Source organism: Rhinoraja longicauda, chromosome 1 (genome assembly GCF_053455715.1).
Source record: "Rhinoraja longicauda isolate Sanriku21f chromosome 1, sRhiLon1.1, whole genome shotgun sequence".
In the NCBI taxonomy this organism is placed as follows: domain Eukaryota; kingdom Metazoa; phylum Chordata; class Chondrichthyes; order Rajiformes; family Arhynchobatidae; genus Rhinoraja; species Rhinoraja longicauda.
In genome coordinates this window covers 80,630,247-80,658,123 of record NC_135953.1, presented here as the reverse complement: position 1 = coordinate 80,658,123, position 27,877 = coordinate 80,630,247, and the positions used below count along the sequence as shown (strand labels likewise).

At 43.3% G+C, this 27,877-nt stretch overlaps 1 protein-coding gene across 3 annotated transcripts; it reads left to right on the top strand.

The window, feature by feature from the left end:
* Window positions 1-13,472: 13,472 nt before the first annotated feature.
* On the top strand, window positions 13,473-26,934 carry clrn2 (clarin 2). Of its 3 annotated transcripts, none has more exons than XM_078410956.1 (4): window positions 13,473-13,726; window positions 14,442-15,091; window positions 23,410-23,589; window positions 25,191-26,934. In XM_078410956.1, the coding sequence occupies exons 2-4, from the start codon at window positions 14,839-14,841 to the stop codon at window positions 25,454-25,456; spliced, it is 699 nt and encodes a 232-aa protein (XP_078267082.1). In that variant the 5' UTR covers window positions 13,473-13,726; window positions 14,442-14,838; the 3' UTR covers window positions 25,457-26,934. The 3 variants fall into 3 exon arrangements, with proteins under 3 accessions (XP_078267082.1, XP_078267062.1, XP_078267072.1); XM_078410936.1 differs by having other exon boundaries at window positions 14,401-15,091; XM_078410946.1 differs by having other exon boundaries at window positions 13,706-13,746; window positions 14,401-15,091.
* Window positions 26,935-27,877: the final 943 nt, after the last annotated feature.

Below are 27,877 nucleotides of genomic sequence, written 5' to 3'. Positions count from 1 at the left end.
ATGGAGGAGGGGAAGCCCCGTTTTCTGAAAAACGAGGACATCTCGGAAGCCCTAGTCTGAAACACCTCATCCCGGGCGCAGATGCGGCGTAGACGGAGGAATTGGGAGTAGGGGATAGACTTTTTGCAGGGGACCGGGTGGGAAGAAGTGTAGTCCAGATAGCTGTGCGAGCCGGTGGGCTTGTAATAAATGTCCGTCACTAGTTTTTCTCCTGTGATGGAGATGGTGAGGTCCAGAAACGGGAGGGAGATGTCAGAGATAGTCCAGGTATATTTAAGGGCAGGATGGAAATTGGAGGTGAAGTGTATGAAGTCAGTGAGTTCTGCATGGGTGCAAGAGGTAGCACCAATGCAGTCGTCTAACTTATATATATATGTGTGTGTGTGTGTGTGTGTGTGTGTGTGTTTGTGAGAGGCAAGATGGAGATAAATAAATCTCAAAGTTCCTTCTCATGGATCGGAAGCAACTTTGATTTAAAGCAACGCTCTATTTCTCTCTTCATCTTATTTTTCACATGATGTATATAAACCATAAAGGCGATTCGACCTTTATGGTTTATGCATATGCATATACATATATATTTTATATATATATATACACATACACATATATGTACATACACATATATGCGATTTCCTCTAATTATCTGTTTAGCAACCATTTTCTTTCAATCTCTCTCTCTCTCTCTCTCTCTCTCTCTCTCTCTCTCTCTCTCTCTCTCTCTCTCTCTCTCTCTCTCTCTCTCTCTCTCTCTCTCTCGATATATGTGTATATATATATATATATATATATATATATATATATATAATCAGTCATGCACACACTTCTCAGTGCATGGTTCTCCCTATCATCATCACTGTCATACATTTCATTAGGGCCTACCCATGCACATTCGCAATCAGTGACAATCAAACGTATTTCCAGAAATCCTAATATTGTGAATAAAATAACTATGAACACATGTCAAGATATTGTTTCATTCTATATTAGTGTAATAAAATGTAATATATACATACCTACGCTGATACAGAAGTGCTAGCTTTAGACATGAATAATGTACAGTACTACCATAGTTTCGTTTTGAATTTAACATATAATTGAGGGGGTCGGTGCAATATGGTGCTAACCCTCACTTTGGTGAAAAATGAGTTACATGCATTAACACAATCCTTACCCACTACCCTGCAACCTGTAAAAAAATCATATTTAAATTCAACCGATATGTTGGTCAAATAACATAGACACCTTCTTGTGTTTTTTGTGATTTATGGATTTTTCAAATGTGAATATCTCATAACGACACATTTGTGGATTAGCAGTATATTGCACCAACCCCCTTCAATTTTACATAATTCAAAAATGAATTTCGTAAACAAGGATAACACTTTTTATTTCTGTCATTCATGGTAAGGTTTCCATCATTTTGTGTGCGAGATATAATGGGTTGCACTATTTTGCATATCAGCTAACCAATGAAAAGATCAGGTCCTGATTCATACCAGCTCCTCACCTTCCCCCCCTCGTCTGAAGAAGGGTCCCAACCTGAAACATCACCCATCCTTTTTCTCCAGAGATACTGCCTGACTGGTGATTTACTCCACCATTGTGTCTATTTGAATTGGATTCATGCTTCTGTACCACGTCAGGCAACATTGGTCATTTTAGTGGGTGTCAAGGGTTTTTAACTAATCAATTCACCAATTCAAATTTTCATGGCTCTAAGTATAAAGTTAAATGTCTTTTCAATTATATTGTGGATACAGTAGAGTTCTATTGTTTGCAAATGCCTCATCTCTGCTTCCATGACTTTTTAAAATAAAACAAAAAGAGATACAGCTCGTGGAGGTGAAATTAAAATTAACAGAGAAAGCAAAGAAAAATAGTTCATTAAATATGATCAACTGGCCTGATCAGTGGATCTCTAACGCAAATATTCAATCAGTAACATCCAAAGTTTAAAGATAACGAAGCAGCAACTCTTCAAGAAATAGTTATAAATGACAACTATCAACTATTGCAAATAGGTATACCCTCTTGGGAACTGTCGGGGCAGAAGACGTTTGCAGTCCGAGTGGCGGACCTGTTGGCAAGGATACTCGACAGGGGAGACCGAAGTCAGGAAGAGCCGTAGTGGTCGGTGACTCCATCGTCCGAGGGACGGATAGAATATTCTGTGGCAGCAGGAGGGACTTGAGGATGGTCTGTTGTCTCCCTGGTGCCAGGGTTCAACACATCACGGACCGGCTTCAGAAAATCCTAGTGAGGGAAGGTGATCAACCTGAAGTCGTTGTGCATGTGGGCACGAATGATGTCGGGCGGAAGAGGAAGGAGGTGCTACAGCGGGAGTTTAGAGAGTTGGGAAAAACACTGAGAAGTAGGACGTCGAAGGTGGTTATCTCTGGACTGCTACCGGTACCTCGTGCTGGTGAGGCCAGGAACAGAGAGATAGAGGGTATGAATATATCGCTGAGGGGCTGGTGCAGAGAGCAGGGATTTAGATTTCTGGACCACTGGGATCTCTTCTGGGCTAGGGGTGACTTGTACAAAAGGGACGGGTTACATCTTAACAGCAGGGGGACAAACATTCTGGCAGGCAGGTTTGCTAGTGTGACACCTGTGGCTTTAAACTAAGTAGTGGGGGGGAGGGGTTGACAAATTGTGAATATGAAGATGAGGTAAAAAAAGGGAATACAGGAGATATTGCAAAAGACTCTCGGAAGAATGGGAACAGAAGTTCTAGAGGGGAAAAGAAATTAAGGGCAGGGCCAATTGTGACCGATGTGAGAGGGGAGGTGAATACAGAAGTTAAAGTGTTGTACTTAAATGCGCGTAGTATAAAAAATAAAGTGGATGAGCTTGAGGCTCAGTTAGTCATGGGCAAGTATGATGTTGTAGGGATCACTGAGACATGGCTACAAGAGGACCAGGGCTGGGAACTGAATATTCAGGGGTACACAACGTATAGAAAAGACAGACAGGTGGGCAGAGGGGGTGGGGTTGCTCTGATGGTAAGGAATGATATTCATTCCCTTGCAAGGGGTGACATAGAATCAGGAGATGTTGAATCAGTATGGATAGAAATGAGAAATTGTAAGGGTAAAAAGACCCTAATGGGAGTTATCTATAGGCCCCCAAACAGTAGCCTCGACATAGGGTGCAAGTTGAATCAGGAGATAAAATTGGCGTGTCAAAAATGTAATGCTACGGTGGTTATGGGAGATTTCAACATGCAGGTAGACTGGGAAAATCAGGTTGGAAATGGACCCCAGGAAAGAGAGTTTGTAGAGTGCCTTCGAGATGGATTCTTAGAACAGCTTGTACTGGAGCCTACCAGGGAGAAGGCAATTCTGGATTTAGTGTTGTGTAATGATCCTGATCTGATAAGGGGACTAGAGGTAAAAGAGCCATTAGGAGGCAGTGATCACAACATGATAAGTTTTACTCTGCAAATGGAAAGGCAGAAGGGAAAATCGGAAGTGTCGGTATTACAGTATAGCAAAGGGGATTACGGAGGCATGAGGCAGGAGCTGGCCAAAATTGACTGGAAGGAGGCCCTAGCAGGGAAGACGGTAGAACAGCAATGGCAGGTATTCCTGGGAATAATGCAGAGGTTGCAGGATCAATTTATTCCAAAGAGGCAGAAAGACTCTAAGGGGAGTAAGAGACACCTGTGGCTGACAAGGGAAGTCAGGGACAGCATAAAAATTAAGGAGAGGAAGTATAACACGGCAAAGAAGAGTGGGAAGACAGAAGATTGGGACTCTTTTAAAGAGCAACAAAAGTTAACTAAAAAGGCAATACGGGGAGAAAAGATGAGGTACGAGGGTAAACTAGCCAATAATATAAAGGAGGATAGCAAAAGTTTTTTTAGGTACGTGAAGAGGAAAAAAATAGTCAAGGCAAATGTGGGTCCCTTGAAGACAGAAACAGGGGAATTTATTATGGGGAACAAAGAAATGGCAGACGAGTTAAACCGTTACTTTGGATCTGTCTTCACTGAGGAAGATACACACAATCTCCCAAATGTTCTAGGGGTCGGAGAACCTAGGGTGATGGAGGAACTGAAGGAAATCCACATTAGGCAGGAAATGGTTTTGGGTAGACTGATGGGACTGAAGGCTGATAAATCCCCAGGGCCTGATGGTCTGCATCCCAGGGTACTTAAGGAGGTGGCTCTAGAAATAGTGGAAGCATTGGAGATCATTTTTCAATGTTCTATAGATTCAGGATCAGTTCCGGTGGATTGGAGGATAGCAAATGTTACCCCACTTTTTAAGAAAGGAGGGAGAGAGAAAACGGGTAATTATAGACCAGTTAGTCTGACATCAGTGGTGGGGAAGATGCTGGAGTCAATTATAAAAGACGAAATTGCTGAGCATTTGGATAGCAGTAACGGGATCATTCCGAGTCAGCATGGATTTACGAAGGGGAAATCATGCTTGACAAATCTACTGAAATTTTTTGAGGATGTAACTAGGAAAATTGACAAGGGAGAGTCAGTGGATGTGGTGTACCTCGACTTTCAGAAAGCCTTCGACAAGGTCCCACACAGGACATTAGTGGGCAAAATTAGGGCACATGGTATTGGGGGTAGGGTACTGACATGGATAGAAAATTGGTTGACAGACAGAAAGCAAAGAGTGGGGATAAATGGGTCCCTTTCGGAATGGGAGGCAGTGACCAGTGGGGTACCGCAAGGTTCGGTGCTGGGACCCCAGCTATTTACGATATACATTAATGACTTAGACGAAGGGATTAAAAGTACCATTAGCAAATTTGCAGATGATACTAAGCTGGGGGGTAGTGTGAATTGTGAGGAAGATGCAATAAGGCTGCAGGGTGACTTGGACAGGTTGTGTGAGTGGGCGGATACATGGCAATTGCAGTTTAATGTAGATAAGTGTGAGGTTATTCACTTTGGAAGTAAGAATAGAAAGGCAGATTATTATCTGAATGGTGTCAAGTTAGGAGGAGGGGGAGTTCAACGAGATCTGGGTGTCCTAGTGCATCAGTCAATGAAAGGAAGCATGCAGGTACAGCAGGCAGTGAAGAAAGCCAATGGAATGTTGGCCTTCGTAACAAGAGGAGTTGAGTATAGGAGCAAAGAGGTCCTTCTACAGTTGTACCGGGCCCTGGTGAGACCGCACCTGGAGTACTGTGTGCAGTTTTGGTCTCCAAATTTGAGGAAGGATATTCTTGCTATGGAGGGCGTGCAGCGTAGGTTCACTAGGTTAATTCCCGGAATGGCGGGACTGTCGTATGTTGAAAGGCTGGAGCGATTGGGCTTGTATACACTGGAATTTAGAAGGATGAGGGGGGATCTTATTGAAACATATAAGATAATTAGGGGATTGGACACATTAGAGGCAGGAAACATGTTCCCAATGTTGGGGGAGTCCAGAACAAGGGGCCACAGTTTAAGAATAAGGGGTAGGCCATTTAGAACAGAGATGAGGAAGAACTTTTTCAGTCAGAGAGTGGTGAAGGTGTGGAATTCTCTGCCTCAGAAGGCAATGGAGGCCAGTTCGTTGGATGCTTTCAAGAGAGAGCTGGATAGAGCTCTTAAGGATAGCGGAGTGAGGGGGTATGGGGAGATGGCAGGAACGGGGTACTGATTGAGAGTGATCAGCCATGATCGCATTGAATGGCGGTGCTGGCTCGAAGGGCTGAATGGCCTACTCCTGCACCTATTGTCTATTGTCTATTGTCTATCCAAGAAGTTGAACAAAAATTAATTGTTTGCAAACATTTTATATACGAAGAAATCACAGAAAGTTGTGAACACTGCCCAGTCTAGCACACAGAATCTGCCTACTAAAATGGCGCTGAAATTTACCCATGATCTACTACAGTTTTTAGAGTCGAGTGATCTATCTTGCTCCTCTAGTATCTTTGATAACGACTTTCTTCTTCCCACATTTCCTTATTTTAAAAAATGAAACCAAAGGAAACATGCGTTTCTCCGATATTATAAACACACACAATGCGATATTTTTATTGGGTACAAAGAGATACAAGTGAGCTTTGAGTTTGGATCACATCTTCCACAATTGTTTTCAAAATGTCATGGAACTCTATTCTGAATAAAATATTTTCGTACAGTTACTTTTGTAAAGTAAGAAATTTGGTAACAAGTTTGTGTCCATCAAGTTACCAATATAGCAACCCCCAAATTATTTGTTTTAGAAATGTCAATGAAAGGATAGAGTAAGAAAATAACTGCAGATGCTGGTACAAATCGAAGGTATCAGTCTGAAGAAGGGTCTCGACCCGAAACGTCACTCATTCCTTCTCTCCTGAGATGCTGCCTGACCTGCTGAGTTACTCCAGCATTTTGTGAAATGAAAGGATAGATATAGGCCCAGAACAATGAAGCCTCCACACTCATCATTGGCTTTTGGTTTTGTGTTTTAAATACTTGTTGCAATTTTTCATCATAATATTTGCCTGTGTAGCGACCATAGAGAATGGTCCAGGTCGTCGAACCCTCGGATTGGCCAGCGAGGTCACGTGTGAACGCGACCATGGGGATTGGTCCAGGGAGCGACATCGCTGATTGGCCAGCGATGTCATGTGCGCATTTGGCGCCCGAAATAGTTAGTTCGGCGAAGTCTTCGAAGAAGACAGTAAGTTTTTGATGGTTGTCCTTTACCTTGTTGTTTAACTCTGTATTCGAATATTGCGGCTGCAATAAACTTCTTCTACAACCAACAAGTTTCCGGACTCGCCATATTGGTGACCCCGACGTGATCTGGACGATCACCGACTATGCAGGGACCCGACGCCTCGTCGGCGATGGCCGCGCCGGGCACACCGGAGTCAAGCGCGGTAAGCGTTCACCTTCCGTGGTTTTGGACGCACGCACCGCAATCTTGGTTTATACACACCGAAGCTCAATTTCATATAAAGAAGATATTGGACGACTCCACGAGGTATTACTACCTCGTCAGCGCTCTATCATCGGAGACGACCACGCGCGTGATGCGGTTCATCGTTAATCCACCTGCGGAAAGCAAGTACGAGGCCCTGAAGAAAGTATTACTGCGAATCTTCGGGTTTAATAAGCATGGTGGTGCGGCAAGACTTCTGCACCTACCGGATCTTGGAGACCGACTGCCTTCCGTCCTCATGTCCGAAATGATGATGCTAGCCGGTGAGCATACGGATTGCCCTATGTTCGAACAGGCATTCCGCGAGAAGCTTCCTGAGGATGTCCGACTGCTGCTCACGGATTGTTCTTTTAAGGACCCCGAAGCATATGCAGCGAAAGCGGACGCGCTCATAGCGGCTAAAAACAAGGCAAAGGACCAGGCAAGCGGTTCGATCAACAAGGTCTCGACATCAGTGACCACGCCACAGCGACGGCAAGATGGCGCCACGTCTCCCGCCAATTCTCCGAAAGCCCGCCAAAAAGACCCGCACAAGCGCGGCTGGTGCTATTATCACCTACGATGGGGTAGCGAATCCCGCAACTGCCGCTCACCTTGTACCTTCGCGGGAAATGCCTCGGCCGATCGTACATAGGGGCAGTTACGATTGGCCAGAACCGGCGCCTCTATGTCCATGATCGATTCACGGACACAGAATTTTTGGTGGACACGGGAGCCATCGTCAGTATAGTGCCGCCGACCGACCTCGAAACCAGATCGGGTAAGACAGGTCCCACCCTCATCGCGGTTAATGGCAGCCCAATTCGCACTTTCGGTATACGGAAGATGTCCCTTGTGTTAGGCCTCCGCACGTACGAATGGCCATTCATCATAGCCGACGTCAAACAAGCGATCTTGGGAGCAGATTTTCTCTGGGCTTTTTCACTGGTCCCTGATGTCCGCGGTAACGACCTCCGACCCTCCGCCGAAGATGAGCACGTCGCTCCGACAATCGCCTCCTCGCCCAGCCCTACTGTCCAGGCCGTCGTCGCGGCCCCCGACTCGTATGCTGAGATTCTGGCGGAGTTTCCAGAGCTGCTCATTCAACGTTTCGACACGTCTTCGGCCAAGCACGGCGTGGTCCATCACATCCGCACCGAAGGCCCTCCTGTTTTCGCTCGGGCCAGGAGGCTACCGCCAGACAAACTGGTGGTGGCACAGGCAGAGTTCAGGAAGATGGAGGAAATGGGAATTGTTCGTCAGTCTGACAGCCCGTGGGCCTCGCCATTACATATGGTCTCCAAGGCATCTGGGGGGTGGAGACCATGTGGCGATTATCGGCGTCTCAATGCTGTCACCACGGCTGATCGCTACCCCATACCGCACCTACAGGACTTTTCATCTGGGCTGGAAGGAGCGGTGGTGTTCTCCAAAATCGATTTGGTGCGAGGATACCACCAGATCCCGGTGCGACCAGAGGACATACAGAAAACTGCAACGATTACTCCGTTCGGGTTGTTTGAATGGTTGCGTATGCCTTTCGGTTTAAAGAACGCGGCACAGGCTTTCCAACGACTGATGGACCGCGTGGGCCGGGATTTACCCTTTTTGTTTATTTATTTAGACGACATCCTGGTTGCCAGCACCTCAGTACAGGAACACCAGGCCCACTTGCGGACCGTTTTCCAGCGGCTCCAAGACCACGGGCTCATAATCCAACCCTCCAAATGTCAATTCGGCCTTCCTGCTCTTGATTTTCTAGGGCACAGAATTACCCCTGCCGGCGCCTCCCCTTTGCCCGAAAAGGTGGAGGCTATCCGGGCATTTCCTAGGCCCACCACAGTAAAAGGGCTACAGGAGTTCTACCATAGGTTCGTCCCGGCAGCTGCGCGAGTCATGCGCCCGCTTTTCCAATGCCTTGCAGGGAATCTGGTAGAGTTGATATGGTCCCCGACCGCAGAGTCGGCTTTTACAGCAGCTAAGGCAGCTTTGGCAGACGCCACCATGTTGGTCCACCCGAGCCCCTCCGCCCCCACGGCCCTGACGGTTGACGCCTCTGACGTGGCGGTGGGCGGGGTTCTGGAGCAGCAGGTCGGTGGCCGTTGGCAGCCTTTGGCGTTTTTCAGCCGGCAACTAAATTCGGCTGAGCTGAAGTATAGCGCATTTGACCGAGAGCTTTTGGCCCTCTATTTAGCTGTTCGTCATTTCAGGTACTTCCTTGAGGGCCGCCCATTTGTGGCCTTTACGGACCATAAACCATTAACATTTGCTTTTGTCAAATTGTCTGACCCATGGTCGGCCCGCCAGCAGCAGCACCTGACTGCTATCTCCGAATTCACCACCGATGTCCGTCATGTCGCGGGTAAGCTTAATGCCGTTGCTGACGCCCTGTCTAGACCTGCTTTTCCCCCTATTTCGGCGGTGGACTGCGAAGTGGATCCCCAAGAGCTTGCGGAGGCACAGCTTCTAGCGGATACCGCTTCGGCATACCAGTCCACCACTTCGGGATTGAAGTTGGCCCAGGTAGCTTGTGGGTCAGAAGGCACAAAAGTCTGGTGCGATGTTTCTTTTCCCCGTCCCAGGCCGGTAGTACCGCCCTCCCTTCAGCGCCGGGTTTTCGATGCCATTCATGGGCTGGCGCACCCGTCCATCCGCTCCATCTCTGCTTTGGTAGCAGCTCGGTTTGTCTGGCATGGCCTACGGAAACAGGTAGCGGGTTGGGCGCGTGCCTGCGTTCCCTGTCAGACCGCTAAAGTCCAGCGCCATGTCCAGCCCCCCGTACAGGATTTCGAGGTCCCGGCTGTTCATTTTTTCCACATCCACGTGGATTTGGTCGGTCCTTTGCCTTCCTCCCGGGGCTACACCCACCTCCTCACGGTGGTGGATCGGTTCACCCGGTGGCCAGAGGCTTTCCCATTGTCTGATATTTCGTCAGCGTCTTGTGCTAGGACTTTGGCCCTTCATTGGGTAGCTCGTTTCGGGGTCCCGGCAGTTATTACCACTGACGGAGGCCCACAATTCACTTCGTCCCTCTGGGCCGCGCTCGCAGAACTGTACGGGTCCATGTTACAACCCACGACTGCATTTCACCCCCAGGCAAATGGACTCGTAGAAAGGTCCCACCGCCAACTTAAGGCGTCCCTCAGTGCAAGGCTTGAAGGCCCGGACTGGGTAGACCAGCTCCCTTGGGTTCTTTTGGGCATCCGGACTGCTCCTAAGCTAGATCTCGGTGCGTCGTCCGCAGAGCTAGTATATGGCTCGACACTTCGAGTACCCGGAGATCTGTTTCCGGACCCTTCAGACCAGCTGCCTACAGTCCCATCAGTGTTAGCATCTCTCCGGGAACGGGTGGGCTCCCTGGCTCCAGTTCCGACTTCACGTCATGGGTGTCCCATGGTACATGAACCGCCTTCCCTGAAGGACTGTGAGTTCGTTTTTCTGCGAAAAGATTCCCATCGCGCCCCGTTGCAGAGGGTCTATCAAGGGCCTTTCCGGGTTTTGCGTAAGGGAACGGCTACCTTCACCTTAGACATGTGCGGCAAGAGTGAGCTCGTCTCGGTGTCCCGGCTCAAACCTGCACATTTGGATCCGGATCAACCAGTCCTGGTCGGTCAAACCCCTAGGAGAGGCCGACCTCCGTTAGTTCCGCTCAGTCCAGGACCCCCCGTTCCGACAGTTCCTCCAGGACCCCCCATTCCGGCAGTTCCTCCAGGACCCCCCGTTCCGGTAGTTCCTCCAGGACCTCCCGTTCCGGCTGTTCCACCAAGTCCGGAACCCCCGGCTCCTGTGGTTCAGGCTGTCCCTCTCCGTACTCGTTATGGTCGCGAAATCCGGCTCCCTGCTAGGTTCCGCACCTCGGGTTCTGGGGGGGGTCATGTAGCGACCATAGAGAATGGTCCAGGTCGTCGAACCCTCGGATTGGCCAGCGAGGTCACGTGTGAACGCGACCATGGGGATTGGTCCAGGGAGCGACATCGCTGATTGGCCAGCGATGTCATGTGCGCGTTTGGCGCCCGAAATAGTTAGTTCGGCGAAGTCTTCGAAGAAGACAGTAAGTTTTTGATGGTTGTCCTTTACCTTGTTGTTTAACTCTGTATTCGAATATTGCGGCTGCAATAAACTTCTTCTACAACCAACAAGTTTCCGGACTCGCCATACCTGTCCAAATATATGACTCTCATTCTTTGCATATTTCAACAAAGCATATTTTACAGTGCAATATCTATTATTCAGTAAATATTATATTATTACATTATTATATTATTTAATAATAGTAATATATTCCTTTATTTGTCCCACACCGGGGAAATTTGCAGTGTTACAGCAGCAAAGTGGATAGCAAGAGATCATTCATTATAAATAAAAATAAAGACAAGGATAAATTATCACCATTTACTGTGTATTCCTTAACTGTTACTGTTGACTTGCCTGCTGGGAGTAGCGCTGGTTGTGCAGTCTCACAGCAGCGGGAAGGAAGGATCTCCGATATCTCTCCTTCACACACTTGGGGTGAAGGAGTCTGTCACTGAAGGAGCTACTCAGTGCAGTGACAGTATCCTGCATGGGATGGGAGTCGTTGTCCAGCAGCGATGTTATCTTTGCCATCATCCTCCTCTCTCCCACTGCCTGCACTGAGTCGAGGGAGCAGCCCAGGACAGAGCTGACCTTCCTGATCAGCTTGTCGAGTCTCTTCCCTTCCGCCGCTGTGATGCTGCTGCTCCAGCAGTCCACTCCATAGAAAATGACTGATGCAACCACAGTGTTGTTGAAGGTCCTTAGGAGTGCCCCCTGCACTCCAAAGGACCTGAGTCTCCTCAGCAGATAAAGTCTGCTCTGGCCCTTTTTGTACAGTGCAGCAGGGGTGACTGGACCGGGGGAGGGATAGGTGACTGATCGAATCTGTTGAAGAAAAGGTTCAGATCATTTACCCACTTCTGGTCCCCCAAGGCCTGGGAGTCTGGCTCCTTGTACCCAGAGATGGTTTTGAGGCCTCTCCAGACTCCGTTGATGTTGTTCCTCTGCAGCTGATCCTCCATCTTCTTCCTGTAGCTGTTCTTCCCCTCTCTGATCTTCCTCCTCAGCTCCTTTTGCACAGCCTTCAGCTCCTCCTTATTTCCTGACTTAAAGGCCCTCTTTTTCTCCTTAAGGAGATCCTTTATGTCAGGGTTGATCCAGGGATTTAAATATAATAGAAATTATTCAAAAATTCTCATGTCAAATGCTCTAATCTGCAACTTTAGTATGAGGATCTTATGTATTGCAAAACAAAATCCTTTAATAGAAGCAGAGGATACCATTTTAATTTTGTTGTATCAAGGGATATTCATAAGTTCATAAGTGACAGGAACAGAATTAGGCCATTCGGCTCATCAAGTCTACTCTGCCATTCAATCATGGCTGATCTATCTCTCCCTCTCAACCCCATTCTCCTGCCTTCTCCCCATAACCCGTGACACCAATGCTATTCTGTTCAGTCAGTACTGATCAACACATCCAGAAAAAGGCGCTTCAAGTTCAAACCAAAGAGTAAACTATTTGGCTGGAATTCTGAAATAAAAACTGGAAATGCACATGAGGTCCCCCGCCTGAAGAAAGATGTTATTTTTTGGGATAATAATAATAAATGAAATCCATCAAATCAGAGTGAGAGGGTAAATGAAAGATAAGGTTAATATCACAACAAATAGAGGCAGCTCATGTGTTAAATAGTCTGAGTAAATTGTTCTAAAAATGATACATGAAAAATGCTTTATTCACAAAGCCAGCATCTCAAATAAGCTGAGGAAAGTAAAGACACAAGATTTGTAAAAGAATAGTATGGTGAAATGTGAAAGATGAACCAGAAGAAAAACCCAGGAGACCACTAAAACCTGAAAGTAGATGTTAAAGATCAAGGGCTGACAGACATCCAGCAGAAAACTTAGATACCGTGTCTGCTGGATTCCTGCCAGATACCACTGGATTAGATCTACCATCACGGTAATGGGGAGTGAGCACCAAATTGCTATTCTATCCCCCTGTCATCACATAAATAATAGAGGTTTGTACAAAAAACGTGCTCAGCCACAACTAATTAAAATTCCTCTCGTTTAGCTTATATCAGAGAGACAAGGCACAACAATTCCTTGCTTGAACAAAATAATAGAACTCGGCCTGAATTCAGTTAATAAACAAAGCTACACATTAACATATTCTGTTAATCAAATCTGCATTGTGTTTGTGAATCCTTTGATTAATTTATCCTATGCCTGTGTTGATGCATTTGGATTGGTTATGTAACTTCACGACAGCAAGGCTAGGGAGAAGACTTTCCAAATAGATCACTTTTCTAAAGTTATTATTTTTCTGATTCCTATTTTATTTCCACAAAAACAGGAATCGAAAGATGATATCGAGATTGGTGGCTCTCGCCCTCCTTCAAACAAATGGAGAAGTTATATCAGAAATACTTTATTCCCATGGCTATCTTGTTGCAGAGGTTTTATTATTTATGTGTATCATGATAAGCAGAGATAGGAAGGCAGTGAGAGCTGAGTAGCACAGTAACCTAGGAGATGGTTACATGCATAGCTTTAAACCTCCTCTCCTAGTGAATCACCAACAGAATACAGTACAGAATACAGAGCTTTATTGTCATTCGATACCCAGATACCGAACGAAATTACAGTGAGATTATTGATTCACTTCCTCTGCTTCCTTGATGCGAATCAACTTTGTGAAGGAAAATGCTTTTTGCTGCTGCACTCCCAGAGGTGTGATTTGTGAGGATATTGCGAGTAAATGAAGATGGAATGTATTCAATGAGAAAGAATATCGGTGCAAAGAAAAAAAAGAACTTGGTTCATTAGCAGTAAAAGGTAAATTCTACAATAAATGGGTATGTGAATTGTTGTTTTAATTGCTTGTTAAATTCAAAAGGTTTATATTTTCTCACATATTTACATGAGAAATAATTCATGCCAAAGAACCAGCTGAAAAGAATGTTTTGAATGCAGCTATCTCCTCGCCTATAAACAATTCTGCTCCCAGGTAGTTGGGCAGGAACTGGGCATGTAGCAAGGCGATGACCATCTCTTCCTACATCTCTCTGATGGTAATAGCTAGACATTTTACATTACCTGGATCATTTACATCTCTGTCATCAGAGTCAATAACAACTGTAAAATCTATCAGAAAACATCACTTTATTGCCTTGCTGCTAATTAGTATTCTCGTGAATATCAACTCATGGTACTGGCAAAAATTGTATTTATTTTTTCCTGAAGTTTTTTTTTTCTTCTTAATTTTCAGGAACTTGTTGGGAGCTTTCTTTTCAGTTGACACAAAAAAAAGCAGGAAGAGCAAATTAGTATCATCCTATTTCCCAGAATGTTCTGGCCTCAAAAGCATTATAATTCTATATCCTGGAAAGTAACAAAAGGGAGCTTTTGATGTTCATGGATAATGTTAAACATTAGGACAAAAGTACATGTGAGAAATGTTCTCTTCAAATAGATAAGCATTATGTCTATTTTTATTTTCTCTTTTACAGTCATGCCAATGTTCGCTAACTATTCTGGCTTAATTATACAGACATCTATTGGAACTGAATTGGAACTGTCACTGATGTGACAAATGAACACATCAGACAAGTGATGATGAGAATTTTTTTATATTAAAAGAGAGGATCTGTACATGCAATAAGAAACACTGCAGTGATTATTAAATCTTGGCAAATTGCAATGTACTCAGAAGATGTAAGCACTGACAATTTAACAGCAACAACAGCAGGACTGATGGAATACTGGACAATATATCTGAGGTGGTTCAGTTTAAATTACTTTATCACATCAGTGATGAATTTTAAAGCATCAAAATAGGGTGGGAATCAGCATTTGAAGCAGCTTTAGTTCAAGTGTGGAAGATTTCACTGAGCCATTCACCTATTAAGGGAGTGACAGAGAGAGGTATTATAATCACATTTAATGTGATGCCCAACCTTCTGAAAAAAGTTTTTTTTTCCATTGCTGCTGTTGTAAGTTTTATATCTGCAATCCTGCTGACTGTGGCACTTGGGACAACGCGATGGGTGACCGGTACCATTCTGTGCAAAACAGGGGCTGAAATTGTGAATGCTACTGATCCAGAGATGGCAAAGTTCACAGGACACCTGCACTTTGGATTATTCCGGGGACGAAAAGTACGAAAATGTGGTCTAGGAGGACGGGACTCTGAAATCACAAGTAATTATGGCAGATCCTGGAAAATTATGTTATTGTCTTTAACTGGCTATATGAATATGTTCTCTGGCAATGTCGATTTTCACCTCTGGGGCTCATAAATCCAGCCGTGGTAAATTCTTCCCTCATTTACAGACTGTGAATGTAAAGATAATTGTACAATTGAGAAGATGGAACCCATTTCTCAGAGGACTTCCCAAATTTGCATAAATTGCCATTCAGCTGGTCACCTCACTTAGCAAGGTTAACCCAATTGCTGGCTGTCATGTGCCAAAACAATCTAGATTAAGGACATATATTTTTCATCATATTATTTGCCTGCCCAAATACTCACACTTGTTCCTTGCATATTTCAACATAAACATCTTTTACAGTACCACATGTGTTATTCAATATGTTATTGTAAATATTCTCACCTCAAATGCTCTAATCTGCAATACGTAGGCATGCAATGAGCATGCCTATTTGCAAAAATAAATCCCTTAACAGGAAGCAGAAGATATTATTTGAAGGTAAACTAATCTCATCTGCCTGTTTTTTGCTTGCACGTTCAGCACTGTCATCAATTCTTGCCCCCTGAAAAAATAGCAAATTCGCAAAAACACGATGGTATTTAATACCCGGAAAAAGGCACTAAGACATGACCTGTGTAAAAATTCAATGCAGCTGCAAGAGTTGCACAGGAATTAAAGAAGGACTTCAGCGCTTAAAGGAGCACTCCACCCATGGCAGTCGGACAACAGATAACACGATGGCTGCCACTCGGAAAAGAAATGCTGCAGTGGAGCAGAAGAAAAGTCCCAGATTCACAAGACGGACATCAAAATCTCATTGAGCAAGATATCTATCAGGAAGGTGGTCCTGTGTCAGAAGGACCAGAAATCACCATAAGAAAAGCTTGGCAAGAGTTGCCTCCTCCAGCTGTGAATATTCCCATTCCATGCAAAAAGAATCACAACCTCACAAATGTGTCAAGTAGAGCAGCAAAGCACTAAAAATATTGCTTTCTCATACATGCACATTAATCCAGAGACACACGCATCCACAGACTGGTACATTCAAAAACTCACAGACTCGCAAGCAAACAAATTGGCTTCCATCCACACTTCCACACTCTCACACTCTTCTATTCCATTCATACCCTCAACTCATCATTGCCTTTCCATCTCCTCCATCCCCACACAGAGGTCAAGACTCTGAGACTGAAAACATCACTGAGTATCCTTTGTCTCATCCATCCCATCTAAAAGAAAAGGTAAAAGAAGAGAGGTCACTGCATGGGAGGGAAGCTCCCACAAATGCAGCATCTCATCAGGCAAGAGGAGACAATCTTCCTCCTCATGATCAAAGAGGCCACAGAGGCGCAAGTCACCTTTCAAAAAGAAGCAATGTAAAATCTGCCAAGTTTCCTTGTAAGTAATGTACTGCTTTAAATTGATTTGTGATGGACATCTTTGTACCATGTGTGCTGCTGCATCATTTTATAGGCATTTTTATTGTATTTTGTGGACGTAAATACCTTCTGTCTTTTTGTGCAGGATATAAAGAAACACGCCCCCTGCTTTCCCCTCTCTCACTTACTCAGCAAGAGATGTAGGAGGAGACAGATGAAGAAGGCAAGACAGAAGAGAGAAGAAGGAATGATGATGACGTGTCTTTCCTTCTGACAACCCACAGCACCATTTAAGAATCTCAGGGATTGAGATTCTGGGGATTGGAGGAAAGTATTTGAGGCGTAGGTAATCTGGTGCAGGATCTCACTGAAGAGGAAGGTTTGATATATCTTTATTGCCCCAGAAGACTCAAATAAGAGTACAGTTCAGATGGTTTCATTATGTGGTTGATATGAATGCACAAGACGACGCAGGTGAAGATGAGAAACAGGGTGGAGTCCATCTTCATGCTTTCACTCTGGAGATCTTATTTACAAGGGCTCATCAACAAAGGCCCCATCGCAGGACTTGCTGCTCTGCGTGAAGCTGCATTGGTGGGCACGGGCGGAGTCGTAGGATGTCTCTCTGCTCCGGTGCAGTCTCTCCACCACCCAGCTGGAGGTCTGATCTCTGTGCTGCTCATTGACAGCAACAACCTCATGAATGTTATCCCTCTGCCCGCCGCCCCAGCGAGCAGACAGATGCCACCCGTCAGCCTGTTGCTGTCAACGAGCCGCAGACTGGTCCAGGGGAGTGAAGGGATGTGGCACAGCAGCGAGTCAGCTGTTGTCCATGAAATGAGAGGTGCTGCACGTCAGCACATTGCTCTCGTGAACGAGCAGAAATGTGCCGCACAGGAGCAGGTATCTGCCCCAATGAGCAGAGATCTGAGATTTATGAACTCATCTCTCTTGAGGAGCAACCCCCCTGCAACCCTGCCCGACTCACACCCATCTTCGTTGTGAGTAAAGCTCTGCTTAGATTGAGCAGAGAGATTACTCTGAGTAGAAGGGGCAAAAACAGCAGGGAACAGACATGTGCGATTGGTGGCCCATCAGCTGGGACACCTCTCCGCCTGAAAGTTGAAATGATGCTGGTCCAAGACTGGGTGCCAGCAAATCTTTTTAACATTGTCTTTCCAGTTCCCTGGGAGACGACCTGATATAAAAGTCCAGTAAACTGATGTCTCCACTTTAGGGAATCATCAGGTCATCTCTCTCAGGTGAAACACTCACCCATACCTCACAGCCTGCCACCACGCCAGACTGCTCCTTCATTTGGCTTGGGACAATGTACTGGTTCACCAAGGTAAGAGCTTCTTATCAAGGACGAGTGCACTGACTGATAGGGAGAAGTCTTCCTGCAGCCACACTTCAACCTGAGAGGGAACCATAGATCAACAAAACCTACTTCAATACTTGTTAAACAGGAAAGGCACCGGGGGTTTGACTGAGTGGACAAGCATCATCACTTTCTGTTTGAATATTGTATCATTTTGTTTGTTGTAAATGATTCTCATGACACAAAAATAAATTTAGGACAAATGCAGAAACATTCAGAAAGATGCACTAAGACTGTCATCAGATCAGCCATGATCACATTAATCAGCAAATGCATTTGACGGCTTTAATGGCTTACTACTGCTCCAATATTTTTATATATCACACCGGTGTGACGACTGCTGGTGTTGCTGCATACCCTGAAGCGTCTTACATAATAATGTTTTTAAATGTCCTGCATTTCACATCCATATACTTGTGCAAAACTATGACAGTCACTGGATACTGAAGGATTTCTTTTTCCCATTAAAATTAATGGCCTCTCTGCAATGGGGAATATGATTGTAAACTAGTTTGACCGATGTCAAAGCAGTGACAAAGATTGAGCCTTACCTCCAAAGTACAGTTTACTTCCATCTCAGGATGCATCTCCTTTGCTTGTTTACCTGTACATTAGTTATGACGGCAACCAACAAGGGATGGACCCCTCTGAATTGCAACAAATGTTAAAGGCACATGGTGAAACGATACCTGCTCTAGATTGCCATTTTTTGGGAAACCTCCTTCATTTCCACCAGCTGTGCCGTGATGACAGCCTTGCCTACAGTCTGTCTTTTTTTTGGTTATTTTTAGTGTGTTTTAAAAGTTTGTGGTTTGTCTTATGTGGGGGGTGGGTGAGGGGGTCAGGGGAAACTTTTTTCAATCTCTTACCTTGCCAGAGATGCGATTGTTTTCCGGATCATATCTCCATTCACGCTGCGGCCTAACACCATGGAGCTGGAGGCCTTGCTCGGGACTGACATTTGAGCTCCCGTGGGGTGTGGACTTACCATCAATAGCAAGGAGAGACATTAGCTTGGATGCTGTAGAATCGGTATGGGGAACTGCGAAATAGCCAAGGGTAGAAAACGCTTGTTGGGGTTGTATACAGACCACTGAGCAGCAGTAGGGAGGTTGGGGATAGCATCAAGCAGGAAATTAGGGATGTGTGTAGCAAAGGTACAGCAGTTGTCATGGGTGATTTTAATCTACATATAGATTGGGCCAACCAAATTGGTAACAGTGCTGAGGAGGAGGATTTCCTTGTATGTATAAGGGATGGATTTTTAAACTAATATGTAGAAGAACCGACTATAGGACATCCGAGAATGGGTATTGTGTAATGAGGAAGGATTAGTTAGCGATCTTGTTGTGCATAATATTGTGGAATTCGACATTTGGATGGAGAGTGACACAGTTAATTCAGAGACTAGAGTCCTGAACTTGAATAAAGGAGACTTAGAAGGTATGAGATGGGAATTGGCTAAGATAGACTGGCAAATTATACTAAAAGGGTTGACAGTGGAAGTGTAATGGCGAAGATTTAAAGACCGCATGGACGAACTCCAGGAATTGTTCATCCCTGTCTGGTGAAAAAATCAATCTGGGAAGGCGGCTCAACCGTGGCTGATGAGGGAAGTCAAGGATAGTGTTAAAGTCAAAGAAGAGGTATATAAATTGGCCAGAAGAAGCAGCAAACCAGAGGACTGGGAGAAATTTAGAACTCAACAGAGGAGGACAAAGGGGTTAATTAAGAGGGGGGAAAAAGAGCATGAAAGAAAGCTTGAGGGGAATATAAAAACTGTGTACAAGTTTCTATTAGTATGTAAAAAGGAAAAGATTAGTAAAGACAAATGTACTGTAGGTCCCTTACAGTTTGAGACAGGTGAATTTATAATGGGAAACAAGGAAATGGCAGAACAGATAAATGAGTACTTTGGTTCTGTCTTCACTAAGGAAGTAATAAACAATCTCCCGGAAATACTTGGGGACCGAGGATCTGGTGGGAGGGAGGAACTGAAGAGTATCCACGTTAGTCAGAAAATGGTGTGAGGTAAACAGTCGGGACTGAAGGCAGATAAATCCCCAGGGCCTGGTGATCTGCATCCCAGAGTACTCAAGGAGGTGGCCCTAGAAATCGTGTATGCGTAAGAAAGGAGGGAGAGACCAGTTAGCCTTGCATCGGTAGTGGGGAAGATGCTGGAGTCGATTGTTAAAGGTGTGATAGCAGCGCATTTGGAAAGCAGTGACAGGATTGGTCAAAGTCAGTATGAATTTATGAATGGGAAATCATGCTTGATTAATCTTTTGGAATTTTTTGAGGATGTAACTAGTAGAATGGATAAGGGAGAGCCAGTGGATGTGGTGTATCTAGACTTTCTAAAAGCCTTTGACAAGGTCCCACACAAGAGATTAGTGTGCAACATTAGAGCACAGAGGATCTTTTTGAAACATGTAAAATTCTTAGAGGATTGGACAGGGTAGATGCAGGAAAAATATTCCTGATGTTGGGGGAGTCCAGAACCAGGGGTCACAGTTTAAGAATAAGGGGTAGGCCATTTAGGATTGAGATGGGAAAAACTTTTTCACCCAGTGAGTTGTGAATCTGTGGAATTCTCTGCCACAGAAGGCAGTGGAAGCCAATTCACTGGATGTTTTCAAGAGGGAGTTAAATTTAGCTCTTAGGGCTAAGGGAATCAAGGGATACGGGGAAAATGCCAGAACGGGGTGCTGATTTTGGATGCTCAGACATGATCATATTGAATGGCGTGAAGGACCAAATGGCCTGCTCGTGCACCTTTTTTCTATGTTTCTATGTTTCTTTGAAAGTGCAAACATGCAGTGATCAAACTCAGTTTTTCTGAATTGAATGAAATATTGGACTTACACACAGTTGAGACTTGAGATCAGTTCTTTCCCGTGCTGTATCTTGAAATGGGCAATTGGCCCATGAACCTCACTTGGAGTACTCTGAGGACATTTTTATTGCAGAATGAGTGTGAATTGGCTTGAAATATTACCTTTTCAATGCATCTCCCTGAAAATTACAAGTCAATCTCAACAATATATCGAGGAGTGCAGACCTCAGCTGCAGAAAATATGGTAATGAATGGACATTATTTTTGCTGAGCAGCATCTAAAGCATTGATAGCTCTCAACCACTCTTTACACCTCCATGTGCAACTTGTTGAAGGAAAGTGCATTTTGTGTGGGTATCAGAATATCAGAGTATCAGAGATGCATGCATTTGATAGGACAAGGGTTGATTAGGGATAGTCAGCATGATTTTGTGCATGGGAGATTGGGTCTCACAAATTCGATTATGCTTTTTGAAAAAGTAACCAAGGTTGATACGGGCATAGACATGATCTACATGGACTTCAGCAAGGCATTTGGTAAGGTTCTGCATGATAGTTCTGCATGATGATTTTCTGCGGAAAATTAGATTGCATGGAATCCAAGGAGAGCTAGCTAACTGGATACAGAATTGGCTTCATGGTAGGAAGCAGAGGGTGGTGGCGGAAGATGGTTTTTCAGCCTGAAGTTCTGTGATTAGTGGTGCACCTCAAGAATCAGTGCTTTTTGTAATTGATATCAATGATTTGAGTGAGAATGGCACGATTAGTAAATTTGCAGACAACACCGGAATAGGTGGCATCATAGACGGTAAGGATGGTTATTGAAAATTACAGCAGGATTTAGATCAGCTGGGCAAATAGGCCAAACAATGGATAATGGAGTTCAATTCAGTTAATTTCAGATAAGTGCGAAATGTTGCACTTTGGCCAGGGCAGGACCTTCAGGACCCCAATATACATCGTCATGCAAATATTTTCTAAATCATATTGGCTAAGTGATATCTTGTAAATTTCAAACAACATGTTGAAAGCCACTTAAATGTTAACCATCTTAAGTTAAATGCCTAACTATAATTTCTTATACCTGTAGATAAGATATATTTGGGGGTAGATTGTCACCTTCACAGTCCTATTTTTACAGAAAAGATCACCTGTACATTGTAAAGGCCATACTCAAGTACTAAGGACAATAAAATGTAAATCATTTAAAATATGCTAAGAAGTGATGAGCCAGTCTTGCCTCAAAAGGTCACCAGTTCTTTGGCAGGCTTTCTTGGATTTAGGATGTTCAATGAATTTCATGGGATTACACACCATTTATCATCCAAAAAGCAATTTGCTGCTCCAGTTCACTTAATTTCTTCTGTAAATGAACTTCCATTTATATACAGTAAAGTGCACAGTTCAATCATGTTTTTGTATTCCACTGACATTTAATAATGGCATTTGTTCTTTTCAGGCACAATAAAACTAAATGCAAAATGAAATGATCCAAAAATTGATCTAATTTTAATGTGGCTCCTTTGAAATTATTATTTTTATTTAATTAAGCCCCAATGTGGAAAAAGCACGCTAGAAGATTTAGAATGACTGCAATTTTAATGTTCTTTGCTTTCCTTCTTCTGCGATATTAATAAAATCTTGATCCATTGAATATTTCTCACTGAAAATGAACCATGCAAAAGATAAACAATTCTGAAAAGGTCATTTCTTTTGCAAAATTAATTATAACATTCTTTTTATTTATGCTCTTCAAGATGAGAAGCATCATAGTTAACCTTGAAGCCTTGAAAGTATATTACCTAACATTAACTGTTAAAGTGCAATGCATTCCAAAATCAAATTTAAATCAGAAAATTGTGTTAGCAATCTTTTACAGATGAAAGTGAATTCAACACTTCTAGTCAGAATCCAAAGTAGCCTGCCAAACATTTTCTCACAAACAAACATGAACCTCAAGAAATTACAAAGAAATATGGACACACACAAACATTTGGTGTTCTTAAATAAAGCACCAGTCCTTCCCCAATAATTCTCCATGGTGAATTGAGCAGTCTGCTCCTGGCAGTTTGCACAGACAAGTGTGATTAATTCAACATAGGTAGCACAGTGGCGCAGCGGTAGAGTTGCTGCCATTCAGCGCTTGCAGCGCCGGAGACCCGGGTTCGATCCCGACTATGGGTGCTGTCTGTACGGAGTTTGTACTTTCTCCCTGTGACTGCATGTGTTTTCTTCGAGATCTTTGGTTTCCTCCCACACTTGAAAGACGTACAGGTATGCCGGTTTATTCTTGGTGTATGTGTAAAACTGTCTCTAGTGTGTGTAGGATAGTGTTAATATGCGGGGATAGCTGGTTGGTGTGGACTTGGTGGGCTGAAGAGCCTGTTTCCGTGCTGTATCTCTAAACTAAACTAAACTAAACTAAACTAAACATGCCAAAGTAGGAGCTGCGCCTGTTCCAGTTTATCTGTTGCAATATCTTGTGCAAACTCACTGATTTACTAAAGAAAAAATACATATTTTTATTAAATTATTCCAGATATGAAAAACATTGATCACAGTAAAATAATCTATCACTATAAGATACTAAACTCACTTTGAATATTCAGCCATTGTCATTATGGTTAATCAAAAGCTAACATGCTTGAATTTATATGTTTTCCAGAAACAGGCATATTGTAGTTCTAATCTTTTTTAATCTATATTCCCAGTTTTTCCACAGTTGGTGAAAACGTTGAACACTGCTGTTCATGTTTTGGTTGTATTATTTATCTGCCTGGCAATTGCATTTGCTATGGTTAGTTTTGGGTTTTGTGTTTACAATGCAGTGAAAATCCCTTACCAAGCCATGAAAGGAACTATGGGCATCTACCTCTGGAATGTATTTGCAAGTAAGTATAAAGGATCTAATATTTCTTCCATTGTTTTTTTCTTGATACATCCTGTTTTTAACTGCTGAAAGACTATTAATACTACTTGTATTATTATAATTTAAAAATAATCAAATAATCTTTGGAATTGAGGGCTTATAATAAAATATGCTTCATACCCATAAATAACTTGACCATGAAATGAATCTGCATAAACTATCAATTGTTAAATTAAGTAATAAATGCTTGACATTTAAAAAATCACATATCTGAAAGAAAATATTTCAGAAAATTGTTTTTTTGCCTGATAATGAGTTACACTTGTGTCCTCCCTGCTCATGACCCTGTACCCATCGTAACCTGAATATTTTGCAGTTTTTCAGCTGAAACCGTTTAATAATTATCTCTTTTATTCCTAAACTAAGATTCCCCAATGACTTAGGAAGTGTTAGTTATCCATCTTATAAGAGAAATATTTACAATTTTCCAAATAGCACTAAACATAAGATTGCATTAAAGCTGCTTTTGAGCCCCTTGCAGTTGTAAAATTCCTTACAAGATATCAGTAGTGCTTAAAATCTGTATCAGATTACGCAACATTCTATAGATGGGTCGACTGACAGCCACAGATTTGGACAGGTTCCTTGGTTCTCCATTCCTTCAATGTCACTTTAAAAATACTTCTGCATACTCACACAGCTTCAGGGAATTTGAAAGAAATTGGAAACCACACATGTTATGTATTGAACATGTTGTGAGAACCGAGCTACATAACACTGTATCACCTAGTCTTTCAGCAGTACTTCAGATAAATGGCAGGCCCTCACACGTTAACTTGCCTCAGTTGACAAATAGCAGTAGGTACATTCTTGAAAGATTGTGGAATTCATGGCCACAGGGAACTGAAACAAAACAAGAGTTGTGGAGAGAGTAGTTCAGTCATGATCCAATTGAAAGGCTTAAGGTGCCTGGTGGCCTACTCCTGCTTCTTTTCTTGTAGTTTTTGTGTTGCAGATGTAATTTAAATTAATTTAAATATATTTCAGATACTACTGTGTACAGCACATACATGTATCTATGGAGAAACAAACCTCTCTGACTCAAAGAAAAATAAAATGTTATTTAATTTGCTCACTCTTACCTGGCAGCCAAGTAATACTTGGAAGTTCGTAGGATTCTGCTTAAGACTGATCTTTAGTCCCTTCCTCCGTTCCTGAATATATCCACTCCAGGGCAACAGTTTCCACTTGCTGTTGACTCTGGTTTCACTCCCAGTCAGTCATTTCTAAATTATAATTACAAATGGTTATCTGTTCAATTCTATTTACTGCCATTTGTACACAATATAAGTTATTTAAAGTTGGACTGACACAGGAGCATGGCTGAATTAATCACCTTCCTCCATGCAACTTCGATGTCCATCTCAGTACATCAGCCATCTAATTAACATAATCTAAATCACCATGTTTACCCTATTGATCATCTTATCCAACTTAACCAACTGAGCTACAAGCAAAACCAAACAAAAGTTTTAGATGTGGCAGATCTAGAGAGAGGGTGTTTTGCATTTCCAGCCAATCCCTTTAATTCTATCTTGGAATTGCACTGGTTTGTTTTTGCAGGTCTCTGTGGATTGTCTGCAATTGTTTGCTTTTTTGCTGCTGTGAAGCTTCATCGCCACACAGAACGAATTGCCAATTTTCGTGAGCAAGTTTTCAAATTTGTTATACTTCAGGAATACTTTGACTCTTCCTTCTGGATTTGTGTGGCAAGCCCTGTGGTACATGCAGTGAACATGTTGGTGGTGCGCATTGGTGGAATACAATTCCCCACCTTAAAGACCAAAACAGAGGAAGCAAATGTCACACCGGAAGTCCTAATGTACTAGTCAACCAACATTATTATTATTATCATGCAGGAAACATTATTGGAAATCTTATCTATACTGGACAGCCAGCTATCAAGAGCCATATGCATGTTGTTATATGTTGTGATGAATAATTCGTAGCTGGTATAGAAATGGTGTTAATATATATAACCTTTAAAACCAATATATTCACATCACATGTATTTTATTACTGAGGTAAAGTGTTTCAATAGAGCTGTATACAATTTATTATTACATACATATTTAATAGCAGACTACTTATGTTCTTCACCCAATTTTTGGCTTCATGGAAGAAACAGGGTGTGATGGTGGAAGGTTATTTTTCAGGGTGGATTAGTGGTGTGCCTCAGGGATCAGTGCTGGACCCAGTGCTGTTTGCGATTTTTATCAACGATTTGGATGAGAATGTAGAAGGCATGATTAGTAAGTATGCAGATGATGCCCAAGTGCCTGGTATCGTAGATAACGAAGATAGTTATCAAAAATAACAGCAAGATCTTTTCAGATGGGCAAGTGGGCTGAGGAGTGGTTAATGGAGTTTAATGCAGATATGTACGAGAAGTCAAACCAGGGCATGACCTTCATGGTGAAAGATAGGGCCATGGGGAGTGTTGCAGAGCAGAGGGATCGAGGAGCGCAGGTACCTAGTTCCTTGAAAATGGTGTCACAGGTAGATAAGGTGGTCAAGGAGTCTTTCGGTACATTGGCCTTCATCAGTCGGGGTACTGAATATAGAAATTGAGATGTTATGTCACATCATCTTGTACATAAGATCATGTCATGTACAAGATGTTGGTGAGGCCCCATTTGAAGTATAATGTTCAGTTTTGGTCACCCTGCTATTGGAAGGATGTTGTTAAGCTAGAAAGAGTGCAGAGAAGATTTATGAGTAAGTTGCCATGACTTGAGGACCTGAGATATTGGGAAAGGTTAGGCAGGCTAAGACTTTATTCCTCAGAGCGTAAGAGGCTGAGTGGTGATCTTATGGAGGTGTATAAGATCATTGCACAGAATCTTTTAGCCAGATAAGGGAAATCTAGAACCAGAGGACATAGGTTTAAGATGAGAGGGAAAAGATTTAATAGGAACTTGAGGGGCAACTTTTTCACGTTGGGTATGTGGAGCGACCTGCTAGAGGAGGTAGTTGAAATAGATATTATAACAACATTTAAAAGACATTTGGACAGATACATGGATAGGAAAGATATAGAGGTTATGGGCCTAACGTGGGTAGGTGGGACTAGTGTAGATGGGGCATCATGTCCTACAGCTTTGTTTCCATACTGTATGACTCTAACTAGTTCAAAACCTTTGTTTACATGTGTTGTAAATCAGTGTTTTCATGCAGCAGCGTGCAGCACTTGCTGAAATCAGGTAACTTGTACACTTTAATACAGAAATGTTAAATGTCTCATGCAAAGTTTAGGATTATTACTGTTTCCTTGAGTTGGTAATCGGCAAATTTGTTTCAGGACAAAGTCCAAGCTAAATAAAGTCTGTGCCATTATGAGTTGCATTCTTTATCATTACAAGTTATCAAACTGTCCGATATATGTACCAAACAATTAAACATTGCTTTCATAATTTGCAAAGGTCAGGCTCCAAATGAGCCCCAAAATAAATCAAATAAAACACATTGGTTGTTTACACTCTGCTGGAGGCAAAAAATCGGTTCTTCATATGTAGTACAGCTACTCATTCATTATCATCTTCTGGGTATACTAATACACCAAAGTACAGAACTATTTATTTCACAAAATGCTGGAGTAACTCAGCAGGTCAGGCAGCATCTCAGAAGAGAAAGAATGGGTGATGTTTCAGGTCAAGACCCTTCCTCAGACTGACTCAGACTTCTCGACCTGAAACGGGAGAGGGGAGAGGGCGGAGGGGGGTTGGAGAGGGAGGGATGGGGGAAGGGGTGATGGGGAGGGGTGGAGGGGGTGCTGCACCAATGCAGGAGAGGTTTGGACCCAACGGTTTATTATCTAAAATTGGGGAATTCAACGTTCGTTGTAAGCTATACAAGTGAACTGATCAATTGCAGGCTCTTGGTAAAAATATTTGTAAAATCTTGTGACACGAAAAGCTGGAGTAACTCAGTGGGACAGGCAGCATCTCTGGAGAAAATGAATGGGTCTGAAGAAGGGTCTCAACACGAAACGTCCACCCATGTCTTTTCTCCAGAGATGCTGCCTGTCCCACTGTTACTCCAGCACTTTGTGTCTCTCCTGCCTCAACATCACTTCTCTCTTTCTCTGCAGATAGTCTAACCTGCTGAGTAACTCCAGTTTTCTTATATTCAGATTCTCAGCATCTGCACAGTCTCATGCACATAATTACACTTTCATCGCCTCATTCCGAGGTGGGAGCTGCGCAGCCAGTTGTGGTGGGAACAAAGATAACAGCGGATATTTTTGGTTT

Bases quoted from the DNA above. Each gene is read 5' to 3' on its own strand.
- clrn2 (XM_078410956.1), top strand. From the start codon at position 14,839: ATGCCCAACCTTCTGAAAAAAGTTTTTTTTTCCATTGCTGCTGTTGTA. The intron at 15,092-23,409 runs GTAATTATGGCA...CTATATTCCCAG, and splicing joins ACGGGACTCTGAAATCACAA to TTTTTCCACAGTTGGTGAAA. The intron at 23,590-25,190 runs GTAAGTATAAAG...TTGTTTTTGCAG, and splicing joins CCTCTGGAATGTATTTGCAA to GTCTCTGTGGATTGTCTGCA.